The 17,666-nt window shown below is 43.7% G+C and overlaps 1 protein-coding gene across 1 annotated transcript; it reads left to right on the top strand.

Annotated features, from left to right (window-relative positions):
- The first annotated feature begins 574 nt into the window (after positions 1-574).
- gjd2b (gap junction protein delta 2b) lies at positions 575-12,404 on the top strand. The gene is made up of 2 exons (XM_089022316.1): positions 575-950; positions 5,872-12,404. Exons 1-2 carry the CDS (start codon positions 880-882, stop codon positions 6,710-6,712), a joined length of 912 nt encoding a protein of 303 aa, XP_088878442.1. The 5' UTR covers positions 575-879; the 3' UTR covers positions 6,713-12,404.
- The last annotated feature ends 5,262 nt before the right edge of the window (positions 12,405-17,666 follow it).

Below are 17,666 nucleotides of genomic sequence, written 5' to 3'. Positions count from 1 at the left end.
CTTGCTGTCACTAATTCTATTATTCTGCAGCCGAGGAGTCTCAAGAAGAATCTCTAATCACTAGTGCCCCCTGCCATGAGGCAGGAGAACTGTGTGCCTCACCGATGCACACAGTTTTGATAAAAATAAAATAAAATAAACACTGTAGTAGGGTGTTTATAATGTACAGTGACTGTACATTATATACCCCAGCTAAACTGTAGAAATTTAGTTCATATACTAAAAGGTTTTGAACACTTTAATAGCGATATGCAGAGGGACAGCAATGCGGTCTAACTGTAGAGCAAGCCAGCACAGTTATAGTGATTGCGCAATCCATGGTGAGGCACAGCCGGCTGCTGCCTCACCACGTTAAAGTACAAATCACTAAATAAATATAACTGTTTTAAACTTTACTGTCATCATGGAAATATCAAATGACAAAATAAATTAAACAGACTGTCTGTTTAATTTATTTTGTCATTTGATATTTCCATGATGACAGGTGAGGAACAGCCTTACCTGCCTCCCCTGACTGCACGTCACTGGCTAAATGCATGCTTATGTTCCCACTCCACCAGCGTGCATCCCCGACCTCTCTTCCCAAGCGTGCGTGTGACGCCGAGAAGTCTACTTAAACCGGAATTAACGCCGAGTGCAACAACCCCTCACTCGCTCGCAATCGTCCTTTTTAAGTGCGCTCATAAACTAAGCTTGCAGACGCCATTGACCAGGAGGGGGGGCGAGCTTACTCACTCAAAGACTGCGCGGAGCAGCTGTTCTGGGAGCGAATCGCCTTCCATCCACAGCATTTCGATGCGCGTCGTGGCTGGGAAAATGCTAGATCAATCGGATACTTTTTAGCATTCTGTGTGAGATTTTATCGAATGAAAAACAGTCATGGGAGAGTGGACCATATTGGAGCGTCTCTTGGAGGCGGCAGTCCAGCAGCATTCGACGATGATCGGAAGGTAAGAGTTGAGTAAAGCCTTCAACCCCAGTGTCTGAACACAAAAACGAGTTTTTATGACTCGGTGATTAATATGACTCTACAACATGTAATAATGTTGGGCTGAGAGGAAATGGAAAGAAATTAGACGAAAGTTAGTACAAAGTGATAAGTGACGCTATTTCAGTGGCGGACAGCATCCTGAACATTGTCATGAACAGACACGAGAGTGAGCCATTGATAAGGAGTCTTCTTTTCATCTCAGCAGCGTCCGCCCAAACAGAAATAAGTTCTGTAATTGCCTTTCCTCTCCAATTGAGTTTTTCTTTAAACAGACACCAGAGCTCGTCGTAAATATCTGATTTTGTCAAAGAGTGAATGATACCAATTGTTAAACACGGCCTCTTTCATAATTTACGGTGATATGTAACCCCCCAAATGACTAGCTGGGTCACCCTGGAACAAACAACAAATGAATCTTGAACAGTATACAAAACAAACTCTTTTTTTTTGCCATATGTGAAAAAAAAAACCAGACGAAGACAACAACAAAAAAGACATTTTTTTTTTATGGTAAATGTATAAAACTCAAGTGAATACTTTTGTTTTTAGGTGAGGGGAAGTCAAAAATAAACAACCCAAATAATGAAAAAAAATGCATTCTTTTCAAACTGTCTCAACCATGCATGTGAAACATTCAACCAAAAAAACAACCAAATTTACAGACGGGAACTAAAATAAAACAAATGGCACCTAAGGTTTTGTGATTGCAAAAGTGTGCATTTGAAATTGGAGCTAACGAAACAACTTGTGGAGTGGGTGGCAAGACGCTCAGCTAGGGGGGACTTCCAACAAAGAGGGCATGCATGCTACTGTACTTGTATTCTGTTGCCCATGTTCTCTGATGGATTCCCGCTGATAAGCAACACATGCTCAGACAGGGAAACACACAATTAAAAATTATGACGTAAAAACATACGTGTTAAAAGGGGGTGTATTGTTTCGATATTACTAGTCAGCAATACAGAAGAAGCAAGGTTGAACTGTCATTATTTATAATTTTATCTGTGGTTTTATTATGCTTCTTTTGTGATTGTAAAGTGTCAGTGAAAGCTTTGAAAGGCGCTAATAAATAAAATGTATTATTATTATTATTATTATTATTATTATTATTGGATAATTCTAATTTAATTTATATTATTACACTGTACTCATTCAATTTTTTTATGCAATTGTAAAAATACTCAATTTAACTAAAATAATTTAAAAAAGAAGACACCATTGTAACAATGCAGTTAATATATATGTTTTTAAAAAGAAGTTAACTGAGAAAATAAAATCAAAAATTGAAGTCAAAGGAAAATCAATAATGACAAATACAAAACTATTACAACCCTGGTTCCATCTGAAGAAAAAACTGCCTTAAAGGACAACCAACGTCACTTTTTTGTTTCTCAACTGACATCAGAAAAACGTTTTATAGCATCTAAAATACCCAAAACATGCAGTATATTTTTATTCAAATGCAAAACACCAATAAAAATGACTTAAAGTGTCCAAAATCTGCAAAAAAAATGAGCTGCGAATTGGGCATTTTCAGAAAGTCCCGCCCCCAGTTCGTGACGTCATTCCAAGACGTCTTGCATTGCTTCAGATTCGGAGAATATGCTTTCTTGTTACACATCCAGTTATGAAGATGATTCAAATAGTTCTGAAGAGGAAAGCATACATGTTTGGAATTGATGAGGCAACATTGAGGGGAAATGTCTCACCGAAAAAGCGGCACAAAATGGCGACCTCCTCTGGCCACCTCCGTTTCCACAGGCTGATAAATTCCTTATATGGAGCTTGGATGCCCTCTTCTGGCGGCTTTTGGATATAACACGAGGTCCCCAGACCAAACAAGTACAGCAAAATACATTGACGTGATGGAAGGACCGCTACAATGCGTCTTTTTTTCGGTCAGGGGCGTCACGTACGGACTCGTCACCAACTTAAAAACAAGACTTCCTGAATATTCAGCGCAAGTCTTAAAACGTAAAATACAGTGATACCTCGGTTCTCGACCATAATTCGCTCCAAGACCCTATTCGAAAAGCGATTTTTTTCGAACACCGAAACCATCTCTTTGCTCCTGTCACTTGCGAGTTGACAGCGGGGGGGGGGGGGGGGGGGGGGGGCTGCCTCTCCCGGCCGTTCTCCACGTGCTGTCAATTCTCTAATCACGGACACGGGGTATTTATACGGTTCGCGATCACCTCGCCAATGCCAGATGATTGACTCAACTCGCCAACGTACCTGGACTCTTCCTTCGATGCGCGAGTGTATCCGGTCCGAGGTATTTTCCCTGCGCCCCGTAAATTTATGTCATCTTCCGGGATTGCGCAATTTTGCACCCTCGTGTGCCTTCTTGCTCACTGTTTTCTTTTATTTGTGAATAAACATCCTGCTTGGGTAGTATACGTCTCTGCCGCCTGCTTTGGGATCCCAAATATTCCGATACGTTCCGACGAGTCAGCTGCCGTCACTCTCGCTCGGAATGTGACAGCTACGGATGACTCGGCTATAGGATGTTCTTTTCTCTTAAAATATCTATCCAATGACACTTGCTCTCACTCCCACAGCCACATCACTAGATTTCACAGCCTCCTTATTCTTTAATATAGTACTGATCACAGATTTCGCCATGCTGTATTCCCTAGCCAGATCAGACACTCGCACACCTCCTTCATATTTTGCGATTATTTCTTTCTTAAATGCAATAGTTGTACGCACTACTTTTCTTTTGTCACTTTTAGCAGCTCTTACTTTCTTTGGAGGCATGATTAGGGGCTAAAACTCTTCGTACACCTATATTAAACGCTAGAGCAAAACACAGCACATCCACAAGCGACAACAGTTGGTCACGGAGAGAGCGATACACCCATACGCCGCTCAGCACGCCACCCTCGCGCACGCACTCACGTGTCGTATTGGCGTTCGAACACCGATTGGTGTTTGAACTACGAAGCAAGAATATCTCGAATATTTCGTTCAAACTCCGATTTGTTCGAACTGTGAGGGGTTCGAGAACCGAGGTACCACTATATAATAATAATAATAATAATAATAATAATAATAATAATAATAATAATAATAATAATAATAATAATAATAATAATAATAATAATAATACATTTAATTTACAAGCGCCTTTCTGAACACTCAAGGACACTTTACAACAAAGACAACACACAAAACAGTAAAATCATGCATAAAACAATAAATAATAAAACAGCATAATAAATTAGACCATGAAAGCAAGTTTAAACAGGTGGGTTTTCAGATGAGATTTGAAAGTAGGAAAGGAGTCAATGTTGCGGATGTTGGGTGGAAGTGAGTTCCAGAGTTTAGGAGCGGAGCGGCTGAAAGCTCTGCACCCCATCATTGTGAGACGGGCAGAGGGCGTGTAGAGGTGGAGGGAGGAAGAGGATCTGAGGGCCCGAGAAGGAATGGAGATTTGAATTAGGTCAGACAGATAGGGGGGGGGCAAGGTTATGGATGGCTTTAAATGTAAACAGAAGTATCTTGAATTCAATACGGAGTTTAACAGGGAGCCAGTGGAGCTGTTGGAGGACAGGAGATATAGCTATATGCAGTGGAATATTTGTAAAATACGCTCAGTAGAAGTCATTTGACGCCATTTTACAAATTATGGACACAACTTGTTCGGAGACGTCGGTTGTCCTTTAAAGTATAATGCGGTCACTACCATGCATGACTTTGGGGAGAATCAGGAGCACTTTTTAAGGTATGCTGACTCCAATTTTATTTGAGAACAAAACCTGCTATTTGTACAAGCAAATGTGAACACATGTTTAAAAATCAATACAAACACACAATTCAACACTTTCATGCACCCTGCAACCTGATAAATTGTCCACTAAAGTAACCACAGTCCCTGAAAGGGTTAAAATACAGTGATACCTCAGCTTAAGAACTTAATTGGTTCCCAGAAAGTGTGTGTAAGGCGAAAAGTGTGTCTTCCAAACATTAATCTCCCATAGGAAACCATAAAAATGAGAATAATCCCTTTCCAGGTCCCCACAAAACATAGTTTTCTACTAAATAAGCCTTGAAACTACACAAAATATACTTTTTTTTACATGTAATAAATGTGTTATTGTATTGTGATTAAACAAATAAACTGTACAGTATAATAAAGTCGTTTTATTTACCTTTGTAATGGTCGATGTAGTTGCCTCTTAATACCCTCACACACTGTCCACTGCTTGCTGCTTTTCGTTAATCCAAATCAACAGAAATTTTTCAACCTCTTCTATTGCCTGAGAGGGTTGCTTAGAAAACACAGAAACACCCTTAGCCACACGTAGCAATGGTCGAGTTAGCGTACTGGTACTGGGACGCTAAGACACACAAAACCTCATTTGTGTTTTTCGATGATCTTCTGCTCGACCGTAATTTTTAGGTCCCATAATAGCAAAAGTACTCCACTCGATAACAAACTAGGTCTGCACTCAAAGAAAGGTGGTGACGAAAATTAGTCCGCCAGCCACCGTGCAGCTGTTCGACCATGTGGTTTGGTGTTCGTCCGCCGAAAACTAGTCCGCGATCCACCGTGGCGCTGTGTGGTTTGGTTCATCCGCCAAAAACTAGTTTGTATGCCAAGATTATATTCTCGCCAATTTAATGTTTGTAAGGGGAAAAGTTTGTGAGCTAAAGTGTTCGTAAACTGAGGTATCACTGTGTTTGTAAAAGCAAACGTGAACACATTTTTAAAAATCTAAAGACACCATTCAACACTTTCATGCATCCAGACAGCAGGATAACGTGTCGACAGTCCCTGACAGGGTTAAAGTATTAAAATGCAGGATATAAATGTAGACTACGACAAAAAAGTCAATCATACAATATACATGAAATGACTATGTTTTTCTCCTCAGGATCCTGCTGACCGTTGTGGTCATCTTTCGCATTCTGATCGTGGCAATAGTTGGAGAGACAGTGTACAACGATGAGCAGTCCATGTTTGTTTGCAACACCTTACAGCCAGGCTGTAACCAGGCTTGTTATGACAAAGCCTTCCCCATCTCTCACATCAGGTACTGGGTGTTTCAGATCATTATGGTCTGCTGCCCCAGCCTTTGCTTTATCACCTACTCTGTCCACCAGTCTGCCAAACAGAAGGAGCGACGCTACTCCACAGTTTACCTCTCCCTGGACAAGGAGCAGGACATAAAAAGAGACGACAGCAAGAAGTTCAAGAACGCCATTGTTAACGGTGTGCTACAGAACACAGAGAACACCAACAAGGAGGCAGAACCCGATTGCCTTGAGGTCAAGGATGCCCCCAATTCAATCGTGCGAACAACTAAGTCCAAAATGAGAAGGCAGGAAGGAATATCAAGGTTCTACATCATTCAAGTGGTATTCAGAAATGCACTGGAGATCGGATTTCTCGTGGGTCAATATTTCCTTTATGGATTCAATGTCCCTGCTGTTTATGAATGCGATCGATACCCATGCATCAAAGACGTTGAATGTTATGTTTCCAGACCAACCGAGAAGACTGTGTTTTTGGTCTTCATGTTTGCAGTCAGTGGCATTTGTGTGGTGCTCAACTTAGCAGAGCTCAACCATCTCGGGTGGCGGAAGATAAAAGCGGCCGTGAGAGGAGTGCGAGCCAGGCGGAAGTCTATTTATGAGATCCGCAACAAAGACTTGCCAAGGATGAGTATGCCCAATTTTGGACGCACTCAATCCAGTGACTCTGCATATGTATAAATACATTTGTAAAAATGCTCTGCAGGACAGCTGAGTAGAAACTCCAGTAACTTATATGTTAAGATGATTTCCATATACAGTGATACCTCAGCTTACGAACTTAATTGATTCCCAGAAAGTGTGTATAAGGCGAAAAGTATGTCTTCCAAACATTAATTTACCATAGGAAACAATTGAAAAGGATAATAATCTGTTTCCAGCTCCTCATAAAACATAATTTTCTACTAAATAAGCCTTAAAACTACACAAAATATACCTTATTTTATTTATAATAAATGTGCTATTGTATTTTAATTAAAGAAATAAACTGTACTGTATAATGTAGTCGTTTTATTTCCCTTGATGATGTGATGGTCGTTGATGTAGTTGCCTCCTGATGATAGCCGAGTAAAGTTGCACTGCTTTCTCGGCGATAATACCCTCACGCACTGTCCCCTGCTCGCTGCTTTTTGTTAATTCAAATCAACAGATGTTTTTCAACCTCTTCTATTGCCTGAGACCGTTGCTTAGACATCACAGAAACATCCTGAGCCACATGTAGCAATGGTCGACTTAGCATACTGGTACTGGGACCAGTAATAGACTTCTGCCTGAGTAAGTCACACAAACGCACATCTCGTTCGTGTTTCTCGATGATCTCCTTCTTCTGCTCGATCGTAATTTTGTTTTATGTCCTCTTTGGCTTAACACTAGCCTGTGATGGGGTCTTTTTCGGTCCCATAATAGCAAATGTATCCTTGATAACAAACCAGTATGCACTCATAGAGAGAGTGTGTGAAAAAGTAGTCCGGCAGCCACGGTGCGCTGTTCGACCGTGTGGTTTGGTGTTCTTCCGCCGAAAACTAGTCCGCCAGCCATTGTGGCGCTCCCGAAAACTAGTTTTTATGCCGAGATTATATTCTCGCGAATTTAATGTTCGTAAAGCGAAAAGTTTGTTTGCTAAAGCGTTTGTAAACCGAGGTATCACTGTACATGATGATTTCCATGTTTCACACACTTTCATGACTTTTGTCTTTGTTTGTGATGTGCCACAAGATGACTGACATATTACATCAATATTTGTCGTAGTTGGATGTTATTTGTCGTAGTTGGATGTACGCATGTTTTTTTTTCCCTTTGGGAACGAAATGGACACGAATGTGATGGTTCCATATTTCTGAAATACATCTTCAAAATATACACAAATATAATTGTAAACAAAACACAGTCAACAGAGACATTAGTATACAGTAAACACATATTATGGATACCTATATTTAAAGGAACCAAAACCAATTCACACACACACACACACACACACACACACACACACACACACACACACACACACACACGCACACACACACACACACACACACACACACACACACACACACACACGCGCACACACATTCCAGTTTCAATGGTTTTGTGAGGTCCGGATAACTCCAGATAAGGAGTGCGTGAGGACCACCGTTGCTGATAAGTTTAGAGAAGAACTAGTGTTACATTTGAACACTAAATGTCACCCCATTTCCCACTTCAACTTCTTTAAAAACAAAGAAATAAAAAGTGGACTGAAAATGAAATAATAGCAGGAGTGTGGTTTCTGAATGGCTACATTCAAAGTCCTCACTCCTGTTGTGAATTTGGTTAAAATATAGTTTTACATTTTGTGGTATGAACTTTTTTCTTCTCATAAACCATACACACACACACAGACATAAACACACACAATGAGTAAAAAGTGTGTATCCAAGTGAAATGAATATAGACACCAAAAAATCATTTTGGGTGAATTTATGAGGACCTTTCTGAAACTTTAACAGATGCATATATAGACCCCCTAGAAGCCATTAGAATGAAAAACCTGTCAAAAATGTCCTCATTATGTCTTCTTTTCCTTTCGGCTTTTCCCCTCAGGGGTCGCCACAGCGAATCAATGTCCTCCATTTATCCCGTTTTTTTTCATCCTCTTCTCTCACACCAGCTACCTTCATGTCCTCTTGGACCACATCCATAAACCTCCTCCTCGGTCTTCTTCTCGGTCTCCTGCCTGGCTGTTCAAGGCTCACCATCCTTCTCCCGATATAGTCACTCTCTCTCCTCTGGACATGTCCAAACCATCTCAGTCTGACCTCTCTGATTTTCTGTCCAAAGCCTCTATTATGAGTTGTCCCTCTAATGTACTCATTCCTGAAAACCTCAACATCTTCAGCTCTGCTTCCTGTCTTTTCTTCAGTGGCACTGTCTCCAGTCCAAACATTATGGCCGGTCTCACGACTGTTTTATACACTTTTCCTTTCATCCTAGCTGAAACCCTTCTATCACACATCACACCTGACATTTTTATCCAGCCGCTCCAGCCTGCCTGGAGACGCTTCTTCACCTCTTTTCCACACTCTCCATTGCTCTGGACAGTTGACCCCAAGTACTTAAAACCCTCCACCTTCTTTATCTCTTCTCCCTGTAGCATCACTCTTGCACTTGGATCCCTCTCATTCACACACATATATTCCCTCTTGCTGCGACTGATCTTCATTCCTCTCCTTTCCAGGGCATATCTCACATCTCTAGTTTCTCCGCCACCTGTTCCCTGTTCTCGCTACAGATCACAATGTCATCTGCAAACATCATGGTCCAAGGAGATTCTTGTCTAACATCGTCTGTCAGCCTGTCCATCACCATAGCAAACAAGAAGGGGCTCAGAGCTGACCCCTGGCGGAGTTCCACCTCCACCTTGAATTCCTCAGTCATACCGACAGCACACCTCATAACTGTCTTACAGTCATGATACATGTCTTGCACCGCTCTGACATACTTTTCCGTCACTCCAGACTTCCTCATGCAATGCCACAGCTCTTCTCTGGGCATCCTGTCGTATACTTTCTCCAGGTCTACAAAGACACAATGCAATTCCTTCTGACCTTCTCTGTACTTCTCTATCAGCATTCTTAAAGCAAACACTGCATCTGTCGTACTCTTTTTTGGCATGAAGCCATACTGCTGCTCACAAATATTCACTTCTGCTCTTAGTCTTGCTTCAACTACTCTGTCCCAGAATTTCATTGTATGGCTCATCAACTTTATTCCTCTGTAGTTAGTACAACTCTGCACATCTCCCTTGTCACATAATGGGCACGAGTACACTTCGTCTCCATTCTTCAGGCATCTGTTCACCATCTAAGATCTTGTTGAATAGCCCAGTCAGGAACACCACCGCCACCTCCCCAAGACACTTCCATACCTCGATTGGTAAATCATCAGGCCCGAGTGCCTTTCCCCCATTCATCCTCTAATGTTTGCTACGTCTTGGTCCACAACAATCACGTCTTCAACTCTTTGTTCCTTCTCATTTTCCTCATTCATCAATTCTTCAAAGTACTCTTTCCATGTTGCCATCACACTACTGGCACCTGTTAATACATTGCCATCTCTATCCTTAATCACCCGAACCAGCTGCAAGTCCTTACCATCTTTGTCTCTCTGTTTCGCCAGCCTGTAAAGATCAGTCTCACCTTCCTTGCTTTCCAGCCGAGCATACAAGTCATCATAGGTCTCTTGTTTGGCCTTTGCCACCTTTACTTGAACCCGTGCGCTGCATCTCCTTGTACTGCTGTCTACTCTCGTCCGTCCTCTTAGTGTCCCACTTCTTCTTTGCTAACCTCTTTCTCTCTATACACTCCTGCACCTCCCATTCCACCACCAAGTCTCCTTATCTACCTTTCTTCCACTCGATACACCAAGTACTTTCCGACCCGTGTCTCTGATTATGTTCGCTGTAGTTTGCCAGTCATCTGGAAGGACCTCTTGCCCACCCAGTGCTTGTCTTACCTCCTTCCTAAATTTCATGCAACACTCTTCCTTTTTCAACATCCACCATTTTGTCCTCACTTCAGCCTTTGAGTTCTTCATCTTCCTCACTGCCAGCGTCATCCTACACACCACCAACCTATGCTGTCTGGCTACACTCTCACCAACCACTACTTTGCAGTCACTTTAGATGGCGCCGTTGACACAAAATGTAGTCTACCTGTGTACTTCTGCCTCCACTCTTGTAGGTCACCCGATGTTCCTGTCTCTTCTGAAAGAAAGTATTCACAATAGCCATTTCCATTCTCTTAGCAAAGTCAACCACCATCTGTCCTTCGGCGTTCCTCATCTGGAGTCCAAACCTGCCCATCACCTCCTCATCATCTTTGTTTCCCGCCCCAACATGTCCATTGAAGTCTCCACCAATTACAACCCTCTCACTTCTCGGGATGTTCTGTATGACTTCATCAAAGTGCAACCAAAATTTCTCCTTCTCTGCCAGCTCACATCCTACTTGTGGGACATACCCACAAACAACATTGAACATCACACCTTCAATTTCTAGCTTCAGACTCATCATTCTATCTGATACTCTTTTTACTTCTAAGACATTCCTAACAAACTCCTCTTTTAAGATAACCCCAACTCCATTTCTCTTTCTGTCTTCACCATGATAGAACAACTTAAACCCTGACCCTAAGCTTCTAGCCTTGCTCCCTTTCCACCTGGTTTCCTGGACACACAGTATGTCTACCTTCCTTCTCTGCATCATGTCAACCAGCTCTCTACCTTTACCTGTCATTGTTCCTACATTCAAAGTTCCTACTCTTTGTTCTATACTCTTGGCGTTCCATTTCTCTCTTTTCCTCCGGGCACACCTCCCTCCTCTCCTTCTTCGACCAACAGTAGTCCATTTTCCACTGGCACCCTGAAGGTCAACAGTACCAATGGCGGCCGTTGTTAACCCGGGCCTCGACCGATCCGGTATGGGATTCAGAGGTTTAATTCGCATATTTGTTTTGGCATTTTTTTTTTTTTTACGTCGGATGCCCTTCCTGACACAACCCCCGGGCTTGGGACTGGCACAATAAGACACTGGCTTGTGCCCCCTTGTGGCTACATAAAAAAAAACATGTCCTCAATATGTATGGTATAAAATGTTAGTAGTCCTCACAAACACACACGCACACACACGTCTTTACTATGGATGCCTGGGCTTGCACCACAGGCCTTACCTGGAGGTGTCCCTCCGTTTTTTTAATGACACCAAAGCGCCATATTTATTTATTTATTTATTTATTTATTTGTTTGTTCATTTATACATTTATTTATTGAACAAGTGCCATACATGTACAGTACATTGTCGCATATTGTTATAGCTTCTATCCCACGGTATGTAATGTAGAGTATATGCGTATTCAGCGGTGTCAATAAACACATTTTGTGGTCAACCTATGAAATATTTTTTCAAGGGAGTCTGAATTTAAAACGCTAGCATGCGTTTCAAATAATTTTCTTTTTTACCCATGTTCCCCAAAAATATGTATGTGCTGTTAAAACAGAAGACTAAAGTGTCCAAGCAGTGGAATGTTTGTATGAACGATTGTTTCCATTTGTATTTGTATATGAAAATGGGAGAAAAATGAGGATGTCATGGGTTTTGATCATTGGTCAAAACGATGTATTTTAGACATATATAAGAAAAATTAGCCCTATGAACGAGTAAAATGTGTTTGATTTTTAAATCAACTGACTAGAATGATTTGTCATTCAATGCTTTTGCCCAATTTCTCGAGTTAGCTAGCATTCTATCTATTTGAGTTACTTCCGGGTTAAATGAATGCTGGCGCGTGTGGCTGCCACTGCTCACCCACTGCAAAATTTATCCTGTGACAGTAAAGTGACTTTGACAGTTTTAAAATGCGCTTATAAATGAAATGTATTCTTCTTCTTCTTCTTCTTCTTCTTCTTCTTCTTCTTCTTCTTCTTCTTCTTCTTCTTCTTCTTCTTATTATTATTATTATTATTATTATTATTATTATTATTATTATTATTATTATTGTTGTTAGATTTGAATCTTTTTAGATAAAATCTCCATCGTTGAATATTTTTCATTTGATCACGCACAATTGTCACAATTCGTCGCTGGCTCCTGTGTTGTCGAAAAATTCCAAATGACAAAATCAAATTTGGCGGAACTTAGAACTAGTTAACTCTGAGGCGGTTGGATGAGAAATATTCCTACAGCATTTTAAATGTGTCTTATCTTCTTTTCCTAAAAATGTTTAAAGTCATCCTGCAAATTGAATTCTCAACCACCATCCTGGCTCTGTTTGCGAATTGTTTCGGCTCACATCATCTGCATAAAAAGCATCATAAAAAAGTTAGTCATCATATTTTGCAAATTAACCTTGTACTTTGCAAATCAATTTCTCCGCTGGGAAACTAATAAAGGTAAATCCAATCAAATCCAATTTTTTATCGCCATCAACTTCAATATATATATATATATATATATATATATATATATATATATATATATATATATATATATATATATATATATATATATATATATATATATATATATATATATATATCGCATGTATGAATCATCTGTCCTTTAACTTCAGGGGAATGACAATTGTCAGGTCAAAACAAGCGTAATGATCATTTCACGATCATTATTTTAATTAATTTATAAACTATTCTTTTACGAAAACTCCCACGATTTCAACTGGTGAATCTCTATTAAGTAATTAATCACCAGTGAATCTAGCAACATTTACCATGTCAATTTATTCCAGTTTTATATGGATGTTCATCAAGCAGTCTAATTTGCCTGCCTATTTAATTTACTTAGTTTTTGTTTCAACTGGACGGTATTCATCAAAGAGTTATGGGAAAATTAATGTTTTGTCATTCATTAGAACGTCGAGCGGAGACAAAAGTCTCCTTGCCGCATCCGCTGGCATCCTGGCCGCGGGATGTGGCATGGTTAGGCAGGTATTTCGTTGTGACGGGATAGTCATCTGGATGGTCCCCACGAGTCCTTTTGCAATAAAATGGCTCTTTCATCAGGGCAGTCTCTCGTCCTGTGAAAGAAGAGAGAACTCCGCGGCAGATTACATGCAGGCAGGAACAATGTTTTTGCACAATACGTCTGCCAATTTTAACGCATCCGCCTTATTCTTTTTCTGTTTTTTTTGGAGGATACAACATCTACCCATTCGGCGAACGAATCAATTAGCCGATCCTAGAATGCGGCTGTGAATCTTGAAAACATTTTTTCTAGGTGTCCTCAAAAAATGTTTCCAACTCCATCATGTTGATCATATTCACAAGCGTCCCCAGAAGATGATCAGATGGATACAATGGAACAGAAGGTCTTGATTTGTTCCTGGCACTTGAACCAACGCTGTCACTGTCACTCGGTAAATTGTTTGCCAACAGGTTGCAATGACTGAGTACCACGAGTATCTCCCTCACCCACCTGAGCCCAATTCCCCAAGGCTTGCCTTTTGTCTTTTAAAAAAATGGCCTTCCCTCCAGCCACCTGGTCGTTCGCATTAACTGTCAGAGGTGCGATCAGTGCAGACGCCCCCCATGGTTCGAGTCATTCAGCCCAACACACACACAAAGCACGGCCATCACACTCTCTTTGTTATTGGCCGGTCACACACTCACACACGCACACGCACACACACAAAGCACAGCCATCACACTGTCTTTGTCATTGGCCGGTCACACACTCACACACGCACACGCACACACACACACACACACACACACACACACACACACACACACACACACACACACACACACACACACACACACACACACACGTAGAGATACATACACACACATAGAAACACACAAAGACATACAAAGACAGATGGCTCCTCCAAAATGGCTCTCCTCGACCGACCCCCTCGCAACACCACATGGCATGCAATGATGATGAATAGCCTAATGTTGATGAATGCATTAATATCACAGAAAATCCATGATCTATTGCAGCTGCATTTAAACAAAAAAGAACACATAATCCTCCAGTTCAAGAAATATTTCTCCCCATGGCCCTCCCGCGTATGCCCTTGTCTTCTGAATTCTGGTCTGCCAGGCGCGCGGTATTCGACTCATAATCCATACAGGCATCACGAGTCTTGCGCAGAAATTCTTCGCCCACAGGGCTCGTCTAGAACTGATCTGCTATACCACGTTCTTCTGCCTACAAGCCCACCGATCGCAGATCAACCGTAATTTTTGGAATTTCAGGCCACAAAAATTCCACGCAATACATTGATTCAACATAGCTGCATGCCGGTGTCACTCGCCCGTTGACGCAATCCTGAGCGATGAGTATCAAGAAGAGAGGGCGCCCCACTCGAACCCACTCGAAGGAAAGAGGCTTTGTCATCTGGAAGAAGCGGGGCTCACTCCCCCCTCTCGACGCCGATCCGCTAGACCCTGGTTCCTGGTTCATCGCTCTTCAGGGTGTTCGAAGTGGGACGGTGAAATCAGCAGGAAGCCAGGTGTTGAACAGAATAAGTTGTTTTAATCTTGTAGACAGCAGGGACATTGTGAGGTCGCTTGAGGAGAGACAGAGTCAAGAGGAAGATAGACGCGCTGGGAGAGCATTTATATAAGACGGACAGATGTGACGTAATAGGATGTGACATATAGGATGTGACATCATGTAAAGGCAGGCAGGATATGACATCCGTCCGCACGAGGAGTGGAGACAGAACTCGACAGACGAAAAAAGAAAGGGGTTGGATCCAAAATACTCGATGGAGACAGTATAGTTCAAAAAGGGTTTTTATTGAGACACGCAGGGCAAAACAGAAGGTAAGGCAAGTGAACAGAGAGGCACGACAGCCGAGCGGGACCAACCTGCGTACTGCTGGGTGACAGGGTCATGACCGAAAGAATACACCGGCGAGGGCCAAGCGGAAACGGGTGGCTTTAAAAGCCAGAAGGCACAATCAATGGGATTGGAATCAGGTGAGTGAGCCCGGAGAGCAGGGAGGGGAGGGGCGCGCACCTGATGCCAATTAGGATGTGACAGTGCCCCCCCCTCAATGGACGACAATGGCCGATGTCCCAGCACACCGGACATCCCTCGTGGACAGCCAAACCTCCTGCCCGACCTGGTAGACCGGTGCCTGGCGGCGACGACAATCCGCGATGTGTTGGTTCTGGGACGCCGTGCGCGACAGGGCGGCTCTGGTCTCCTTCCATACTCGGTGGGCCCGTCTGAGGTGATGTTGGATAGACGGGACCTCCACCTGCCCCTCCTGGGTAGGGAATAACGGCGGCTGATAACCACAGGCCGACATGAATGGAGACCGACCTGTGGCTGAGGAGACCAGGGTGTTGTGCACGTACTCCACCCACAGCAAGTGGAGGGCCCACAACGCTGGACGGTGTAGGCACATGCACCGTAGAGCCGCGTTCCGTCTGGCCGTTGGATTGAGGGTGGTAGCCAGACGACAAGCTCGCCAATGCCCCTGGACCGAGAGAAACGTTTCCATACCTTGGACACGAACTGCAGTCCCCGGTCCGACAAATGTCCGACGGAATCCCGTGGAGACGGACGACGTGGTTAACAAGGAGCTGGCCTGTTTCAATGGCGGATGGCAACCTGGTTAACGGGATGAAGTGGGCCGACTTGGAGAAGCGGTCCACCACGGTGAGCACGACCATCTTGCCACGGGAAGGGGGGAGGCCCGTGGAGAAGTCCCGTCGGGGGTTGATGGGAGACCTTCCCACAGGCGCAGGCGGGGCATGCCTTCACGTAGTCCGCGACGTCCCTCCTGTAGCCCTCTGGGCGATGAGGTGAATCATCCTGTTGACCCCAGGGTGACAAGCAACCCTGGAGGCGTGTCGCCAGTGCAGCACCTCGGCACGTAGTGCAGCGGGGACGAATAGGCGATCCACCGGGCAACCCTTGGGAACCGGGTTAACACCTTGGGCCTCCTGAACCTTCTTCTCCACCTCCCACCTATGGGCGCCTAGGATGTGTTGCGCCGGCAGGATGTTGGCGATGACCTCCTCCTCTGCCGGCTCGTGAATGCGAGATAGAGCGTCCGGTTTGGTGTTCTGCGAACCGGGGCCGTAGGTGAGAATGAAGTTGAAGCAGGTCAGGAACAGTGCCTGGCGCGAATTATGTCTCTTGGCAGACAAAATGGCGACCAGGTTCTTGTGATCGGTGAAGACGGTGAAGGGGTGTTTGGCCCCTTCGAGCCACTGTCTCCACTACTGCAGCGCCAGGATGGCAGCCAGCATTTCCCAGTTCCCCACATTGTAGTTGGCTTCCGCAGGGCTGAGACGGCGGGAAAAGAAGGCGCATTGGCGGAGCTTCTGGTCGGCCGGGGAGCGCTGAGATAATACCGCACCTTGGACTCCAATGCGTCGACCTCTACCGCGAACGCGTGGTCCGGGTCGGGGTGGCGTAAAACAGGAGGTTAGTGAAGGCGCGTCGGAGGCGGTTAAACGCCCGCTCCGCGTCGGTTGTCCACCTGAAGGGAACCTTGGTGGAAGTGAGACTGGTTAGGGGAAGTGCCTTCTGACTATAACCGCGGATGTAGCAACGGTAGAAATTGGCGAACCCCAAAAATCGCAGTTTTTTTGCGCGTCTTGGGGGTTGGCCATTCTACCACCGCTTTGGTCTTGGCGGGATCGGCCCGAAGTTGCCCCTGCTCCATGATGAACCCTAGAAAAGACAGAGAGAGGACGTGGAACTCGCACTTCTCTGCCTTCATGTAGAGCCGGTTTTGCAGGAGACACGCCAGGACACGTCGGACGGTGTTCTTCTACGGATTTAGAGAAGATAAGGATGTCGTCCAAATAAACAAAGACAAATACGTTGAGGAAATCCCTGACCACATCATTGAGGAGGCTTTGAAATACGGCGGGAGCGTTGGTGAGTCCAAACTGCATCAAAATGCCCCAAGAGCGTTTTGAATGCAGTCTTCCACTCGTCCCCCTCTCTGATGCGAACCAGATGGCATGCGCTACGCAAATCCAGCTTAGCAAATATAGTGGCCGATTGGAGGGGCGCGAACGCCGAATCCATGAGGGGGAGAGGGCATTTGTTGCGGATGGTGATGTCGTTCAGAGCCCGGTAATCAACACACAGACGCAGGGGCTTATC

This window comes from Hippocampus bargibanti, linkage group LG19, assembly GCF_051943395.1.
Source record: "Hippocampus bargibanti isolate YZ-2025 linkage group LG19, ASM5194339v1, whole genome shotgun sequence".
In the NCBI taxonomy this organism is placed as follows: Eukaryota; Metazoa; Chordata; class Actinopteri; order Syngnathiformes; family Syngnathidae; genus Hippocampus; species Hippocampus bargibanti.
This window is presented reverse-complemented; position numbering and strand designations above follow the sequence as displayed.

Bases quoted from the DNA above. Each gene is read 5' to 3' on its own strand.
- gjd2b (XM_089022316.1), top strand. From the start codon at position 880: ATGGGAGAGTGGACCATATTGGAGCGTCTCTTGGAGGCGGCAGTCCAG. The intron at 951-5,871 runs GTAAGAGTTGAG...TTTTCTCCTCAG, and splicing joins CATTCGACGATGATCGGAAG to GATCCTGCTGACCGTTGTGG.